The 7,942-nt window shown below is 49.5% G+C and overlaps 1 protein-coding gene across 2 annotated transcripts in view; it reads right to left on the bottom strand.

Annotated features, from left to right (window-relative positions):
* LOC106750657 (fasciclin-1) overlaps positions 1-7,942 on the bottom strand; it is a 116,199-nt gene that overhangs the window by 11,692 nt on the left and 96,565 nt on the right. For both annotated transcript variants that reach the window (XM_014631153.1, XM_014631152.1), the window contains 2 exons: positions 3,061-3,275; positions 132-294 (listed from right to left, as the gene is read on the bottom strand). In XM_014631153.1, coding sequence (XP_014486639.1) covers positions 132-294; positions 3,061-3,275 — 378 coding nt within the window. The remainder of the gene's footprint in view (positions 1-131; positions 295-3,060; positions 3,276-7,942) is intronic.

Raw genomic sequence — 7,942 nt, 5'->3', positions numbered from 1 at the left:
GGGGGGGACTCTGTAAATAGCTCGAGACTCCGAGGACTCGGAAAATAGAAGCGGAAAGTCCGCGAGGGCTCGACGATGCGATCAACTCCGAGCACAAAGAGAGCCGATAGGCGCCGGAAGAGATCACTCACGTGATAACTGTACTCAGGCATGAAGAGCTTCTTGCATGTTGACGGATACCTCTCGGACGCCACGGTCCACGCGTAGTCGTACGGAACGAAATACGTGAACCGCTTCGTCGTGTCGTTCAGCTGATCGTTGAACCCGCGTCGCTGACCCAGCACGTAGGTCGTGCTGGAAAAAAAGATAAGAAGCAACGTCGACGATTAATTTCACGTCGGTAACTCCGCCGAGAATTACGGGTTTCCCTGTTTCTCCTCCTCTCTCCCTCTCTCTCTCTCTTTCTCTAGCTAAAGAACGGTGTCAGAGGAAGAGACTGTGGATAACGTCATAACGTCTAATCCGTCTTGCTTAAATCGCGTTAATTGAATCGAGGGGCTGCGAGCGCGCGCGCAAGAGAGAGAGAAAGAAAGATAGGGAGAGGTAAGCACCAAGCGGAAATTTTTCAGAGGCAATGGGGGATCTCGCGCGAGTAGAACACGCCCGGTAACATCGCGTTGTTTACTCTATCCGCTCGCCAGGGCTTCACCTTTGCGCGTCTCTTACGGGATTTAATCCGCCTTCCGACCTAGCCGGGGCTTGATCTCTCCGCTCTTTATAAAGGCTGCCGTAACCGCTGTGCTAGTCTACCTGTGCGAGATCCGTCCGTTTTCCGGGAGTACGCGCGCGCGCGCGAAAGCGCAGGTGTCAATTATAATTTTAAATCAGGAGATAATCCAGCCGAGTTTTCTTCGCGCGCGGCAAGCCGGCGACGGTATGCCGGGGCACGATTGTTGGCCGGCTATTTGGATCAACGTACATAAACAATCTCCCGCCGGATAATCTGCGCCCCGTTGCAGCGGCTCTCGTAAGATTACGTAAGACCTCAAGGGCGCTCGGGTCATCGGGAGTTTTCGAAGAAGCTACGACCGTTCTACGGTTCGTCGTTAATCTCCCCAGGAATATCGATGCGTGTGTGCGTGCGCACACGCCGAAAAATACGTACTACACAAAGCAATTGTTGGTAATAATTCAAATATATATCACGAGTTTTTATATAAATGCAAAGTTATTTATTCACAATATGTTCCCATATCCAAGAAACTTCAATATTTTGTAGCAAGAATATGAAATTAAAGAGAAAAAACGAGTTATTTGAGTTAATCAAATCTAACTTAACTGACGCTGAGATAGTCAGCGGAAATTTTTATCCGCGTTGCTGAGCGCGCGCGCTTCCACTTTGTCGATTATCAAGATCTTCCGGGTACTCGTTTTCAACGAACTATACTTTTTTTTCTAACGTGGAACGTTCCCCGGAATGTAATACTACTGTCAATTATTTGCTCACACCGCCGGGGATCTGGGCAGAAATTTTAATTTGTGTGAATGTTCGCGCGCACTTTACCCGTTTATTTATTTCGATATTGTCACGTTTTGCACAATTTTATTGTTTCCTTTCACTGAGGTTAAACTTGAACGAAAACATTTCTTTAATTTTCGCTCGAAGATCGCTCCAAACTTCAAACATTGTCGACAAAGATACGACGAACAGTGCTGTAAATAAATATTCGCTACGAAATCCCACAGGAAAGAGGGAAGCCTCGTTATAATTGACAGCTGTCATTATTATGTCGAGTCGTCACATCCTTAAAATGAAGTCATTTCTCGCGACTGTAATAAATTCGTCCCTGAAGTGATTGAGTAGCGCTTTTCGCGAGTCGCTTTCGAGATCTCTCGCGGGATCATCCGGATCATCGCGCGGCTTCCGGGACGTTCAAGCATTCGAATCACTTTCATCGGATTGCAAAACACTTCCGGAGCGATCGTCACGAGCTCCGGGTGTCTTTCGGCGGCATAACGCGGCGATAAAATTCTCGTCATTCGGATCTCCAGGATACGTGAATTTCCTCAGACTCGCCCGACGACCACGACTAATTGGCTCCGGAGTTCCGAGTCATAACCGCGAGATCTCTGAATATTCGTCTCCTTCGGATCGTCGGGTTCTTGGGATTCTCTCTCTCAAGACGACGTTCGCGATTAAAGGGATCGTCGTCGACGACGACGATGAATCCGGTTAACGTTTCTGGACCGGTGTAATCTCGCCGGGTGAGTTTATTTGCTTTTTGCGTGGCGCTTCGAGCGCCGAACGTTAAATTGGACAAGGAGGCAATATCGGGCGCGCCCGGGCTACGAATTTAATAGGTCCGACGTGGCGCTCTGTGGGACTATGCAATTCCGGCCGTAAGAGACTTCCACAGTTATAGTTTTTACGTCGGCCGAGGGGAGGCTCCGGGGTAATTGGAATGGGGATTTGTTGCGTTATTTTAATTAAATTCGAACGAGAGAGGACGGCGAGGGGAAAGGTCGGGAGTCGTGCGGAAGAAAACTTCGCCGGGGTCACGCGCGCGGATAAGATTTTCTTTCGGGGACGGATAAGGCGCGGTGTTCTCTTGGTGGATAATAGTAGTAGCGGTGGTGGTGGTGAGATGGCCGTGATCGTATCTACGCGTGGGGGGAAAGCTCGTGCACGTGTTTGCCAACCGCCGCGCCCACGTGTACCTAGAACGACGAGCGCGCCGTCGCTCCGCAATTATCGATGTCTTCCCAGATAGAGATACCTCCGCCCTCCCGTGAAAGATGAATCGTTCAATATATCATCCCGTCGTGCGAATAGAATCGCGAACGCGACGGTCCTCTCGCAGCGGAGCGGAATAACGGTACGGTTTTGGGATTACCGGGAACGCGACGCGAGCCCGGATTATTAAACGTTGGGATTCGACGGCGAATGTACGTGTATCCACAACCTCCCCCGTCCTCTTTGCGCGCTGCCCCCCCCTTCTTTCCTTTCTTTTTTCGGTTAAACTCAACGTCCTCCGTAAAGCGGGAGTTGATGATCCAGGCCGCTTTGCATAATGAATAAAGATGAAGAACGGAGGACGAGGAGGGGGAAGAAGGACTTACTTGAGCATCGGGTCGGTCCTGAGCTTGTCGAGCACGGTGGTGTACGGCACTCCGAGAAACCTGTCGATTATGTGAATAATTCCGTTGGTGGCGGCGATGTTGGCGGTGATGATGGTGGCGTTCACGCCGCCGCCCTCCACGGTGACGGTCTGATTTCCGGTGGGTCCCTGCACCACGTTGAAGTAGAGCTTCTTCCTGTCGGCGGCGGTCTGCACCTGCAAGAATTCGAGAGCGGAGTCTGTGAGAGAATGTTCGCGGCGGCGGGGGCGAGCGGAGGCGGCGGCGCGTGACTCGCGTTAACCGCCAGTCACGTGCGCGGCTTTAAAGGGGTTACGTTACACGTCGAAACTGCCGCGGAAGGTACAGGAACGGAGAGCCGAAGGGTAAAAAGACGAGCTCCCGTAACTCTTTCCGAGGACGCACAAAGAGAGAAAGAGAAGAAGGATGCTAAGCGAACGGAGTCGATCCTTCGAAGGCGCGTGACTCCCGAAGCACTCGGCTGTCTCGGTGCACGATTGATCGCGGAAAATCGGCGAAACAGCGCGGACGGACTGTTTCATGCGCAGCTGGTTCGTCGAAATCATTTTAATCGCACGTGCAATTTGGAAGAAACGTGTCGTAAACGCGACTGTCGAATGGATGGCATCTCGCATAGGAATTTTCGCAGATTTTCCTGTGTACAGCATGGATTACCCAAAGATGTTCCAAAATAAATTTCCCCGCTACGATACCAATTGGGAATTTCATTTTTATCCTAAACATGGGATGAAGCCCTTTTTTTTCATGATGCTGATTGCCACGTGCGACTGTCTCATCGCCAGAATGGCAATTTGACCGAATATTAGATCAGGAGGTTAATAAGCGGGGTCACGTTTTGAAGGACCGTCCACAATAGCCGTAAGACGTAAGCAGCAAGCTAATTAACCAATTGGATTCTCACAGTCCAAGAATAATCAACTGTGGTTAGTCAATTAACTTACTGCTTGTGTCGTCTTATTGCATACTTTACGGTTATATTTCTATGAGGGTGTTTGTTTTCCACTTAGAATCGTATGTTCGAAACGTTACACTTCTAACCCGAAACTCCGTAGATTTTCCAACTAGAACCCGTCGTTATTTCGAGAAATTCGACAGGATTCCAATTAGATTCCAAGAAATTTTCCATGCGAGATTTTAGAACGGTGAATGATTTAGATCTCGAGAGTCGAACGAGAGAGATTCGCCGGGCCGATTCGCCTTCGGAGAATCGGCGGAAACCGGTGTCGTGCAGAGGGAAATACACAGCGGCTATTGTACGCACGCAGCTTAAGATTGCAGTCGATACGGGAAGTGGGAATTAAAAGTTGTGCGCGTTTCCGCACACGGATGCGGCGCAAACTTTCCGTCCAGGTAGTTAGCTGGAAGTTCCGCGCGGAGTTACGGTAACACATGCACACGATCATGAACACGACAACAAGAACATCAACACAACATCGACGCGCCGATAAATGTGGGGGAGGAGGTCAGACGAGACCAAGGATCGGAGGATACCAGCGAGGATTATGCTTCGGGTCGGCGTACAGTGATTGAAAAAAAATTCTCGTCGTTTCGGCGACCTCACTTCGACGCTTCGCGCTAATTGCTCGCGGAATCGGCTCGCCACGCCGTGTGGAAAAAAGAAGAAAGGAAGGGAAAGAAATATGAAAAGCGAGCGAACGAAGAGCACCCTTTGAAGAAAGTAACGCGTCTATTATTCCGCAATTACGGCGGCGTCAAAGGTGGCCCCCATCGGCGGCAATCTCCGGAAGGAAATCGCATAATCGTCGCGGAACGCTTCCGGAGAGATCGCGTTCGCTCGCGATCCGCTTTCTTAGACGGCCGCGAAATTTGATCTTAAGAGACAGCCGTGGCGAGCGCGCGATAGCGGAGCGAAACGAATCCCTTCGATCCGCCGGATTATCCGGACGACGTGGCGTACGTCGCGCGCTCTAGCCGCCAGTGCGAGCTTTTAACTTGCAAATATCGTCCGGATTGCAAATCGACGCCCTTCCCTTACCCTCCCGCGCTCGTTGCCCTCTCATCCTGCCTTCACCCTCATTCGCTGATGTCGAGAATGGAAAATGGAGAAAGAGAGAGAGAGGGAGACAGCACGCGCGCCAAGAGGCAACGATCCCTTTTCCGGCTGATCCAGCTCTCATGAATTTCCCGGCGTGCACTCAGAGTCACTTCCGGTTACTTTCCTGACGTTCATCCACGCCTGAGATACCCGACCGAGAGAGAGGAAGAGAAAGTGTACGGGGTGTCTCGGAAAAGGCACACGTGCCCAATCTGGAAGCGAGGAGTGCGTTTGCGAGGGAGTTCGACGTCGGTTTTGCCTTAGCGAAATTACGACGTCCGTGAGAGTCGAGATACGGTTTTAAAACAGGGAGATCGCGGCAGTCCGGGGGAAGTACTTTTTGAGATCTCGAGTCTTCACGTATCGTCGTTCTTGAGTTTCTTTGGATTGGAGACGAGCGAGCGTTAGGAAATATTCAGATCCTTGCGGAAATCACGGCGGAGGCCTCGTTGAATTGAGAAGGAGGGAAGAAAGCAGGACACGAATCATATCCGTTAATGAAAAGAATATTTTCGTTGGTTGATAAAATATTCGATTCTGTATCTCTGATTCCCGTCGAGAAAAGTGCGCGACGTAGGAGATTTGTCCCCTTGATAAATTTTCTCGCCGTGCCGGAGAGAGAGGCATGTCCCGCGAATAAATAAAATATTCACCGCGGTCAGCTCGCGTAAATACGGTTTCAAGCAGCCGTCGGCTTTAAGGCGCGCGAGGGGCTTTTTAATTTTACCGTGAAATAAAGAGGGGTTTTCAGCCACTCGGCGATCGGCTCCGATAAAGGCCGCGGCACTTCCGATACGCCTCCGCAATTAATTTTTTAAGCGCGACCACGTCGGGGCTTTCGACAGTCGGCTGTCAGCCAGAAATAACAATTAGCCGCGCATAAAGCCGAGCGCTGCTGCCGAGTTTTATTTGCGCGGCGAACGATGGCGAATAAATTAATTAGGAATGTATGGGTCGTAACGGAGGATAAATCACGCCGCTGGAACGGAAAAAGAAACGCGCACGTGAAACGAGAGATAGAGAAGAAGAAAGGCTCTGAAATTGATTTATCCGATGTTCTCTCCATAATAAGACCGAAACGTTCGCGGGAGATTTGCATACGTGCTACTCGCTTGATCGGCCGGTGACCGTGTTCGCTGATATCAATCCTTCGACCGCATCATGGGTCAGATAGACCCGGTGAGTTGTACTTGATGAGCTACGGCGAAGAGAAGTGCATAATCTAAATTCTCCCCATTCCACGTTCTGCAAAGCGTGTTCCTAAATAATTTATTATTGTTTTTTAATCAATGTTTACCATTTCACAAACAAAAATAAACTGTTTTTGATACTTTCGACAAAAATATTTTTCCCCATAAAAACACACATTTTCGACATTCCAAATACCTTCTCTTCAGTAATTAAAAAAAAAAAATGTTTTTCAAACGTGCACGAGAGTCATATTTTTTTTCCGTTAGAACTATCTTTCAACTTTATCGTCCTACAGTAGCGGATTAAAATAATGAAAAGTAAACAGACTGCGATTTTCTGGGTAAAACACAACCATTCGCGACAGCATTATCTAAATTCGAATTTTTTCCAGTAACTTGATTTTCTACAAACGCGTGATCGAACACTGAGGTAGAAGAGTTACACTTTACTCTAGAATTTTGTGCAACCTCTTTTCTCCCCCGGTTTTACAGATATGGAATTTAGAAAATCGCATAGGCCCAATATGACGCCGCTTGCGGTGCGAGTGACTTTTCAGAAGTGTGTGGTTGGAGGGTTAAAAACCAACATGAAACTCGACAGCTCTCGGGGGTCTCAGAAGTCAGCTGTACATTATTCCGGAGCTTCAAGATCTGAAAGACGCAAGGAAGAGAAAGGGATTCCCTTTTAATGCTTTTTTAAACAACCATCGGTGTCGCGAACACACCGTGTCAAGGCGATATTTAAGCCGATAATTAAAACACAGGCACGGACCAGGCGTAGCCTGTGAGATATTTAAACTAATACCTTGAATAATTCCCTCACCCGGCTCCCTAAAATATGGATACGGAACAGGGAAGCCGGAGAAGAGAAGAAGAGCGGAGGAGAGAAGGGAGAAGAGTCGAGTTTCGCGGCGATATCGCGAATAAAATTGAATTTTACGCCGCGACCCCGACACGTTTCGCGGTGCCTGCTCTTCCGGGAGTGCTTTATCATTTCATCAGCGTACGAGTGCCTCTTCCGAGGCGAGGTGAGACGAGACGGGCAGAGCACGCGTGCACGACGTCGGGAGTATAAAGCATGAAAGCGGTGTAAAACATATCTCACGGCGATAAATTAGTGCGCGCGGGACGGCCGGTGCGTGTGGTGGTTAATGCAAATCAACCGGGACGGCGGAAAAAACGGCGGGAAAAGAAAGAAAGAAAGAGAAAGAGAAGAGCCGCGTATGTCCGACGTGGCCACGTCGTACCTCCGTGCGTGTGATTCGCGCGCCGCGTATTTTTCTTCTCCGCGGCTCCGCTCGCTTATCGTATTCTCGCGGCCGGCGGTTATTAATTATTTTCTTCCGGTCCCGCGCGACTCGCACGGTTTCCATGCAAATTGGTCGCGCCGCGAGAGAATTCCCGTCAACCCCCCGTTCGGCTGGGTCTCCCGTCTTTCCCCTGCCACAGGAAAATCACAAAAGGATAGCTCAGAATGAGAAACCATTTTTGAGTTCTCAATCTCCATTATTCTAGAATTTCCTTCCTCCGAGCAGGAATTTCCATTTATAAGTGGGGAGAGAGGAAGGGGGCTGAATGAACTATAGGTGGGGGGGGG

Source organism: Dinoponera quadriceps, unplaced genomic scaffold, assembly GCF_001313825.1.
Source record: "Dinoponera quadriceps isolate SergipeBrazil2010 unplaced genomic scaffold, ASM131382v1 scaffold5593, whole genome shotgun sequence".
Lineage (NCBI taxonomy): Eukaryota > Metazoa > Arthropoda > Insecta > Hymenoptera > Formicidae > Dinoponera > Dinoponera quadriceps.
The sequence above is the reverse complement of the archived record's forward strand: the minus strand, read 5'-3'. Positions and strand labels throughout refer to the sequence as shown.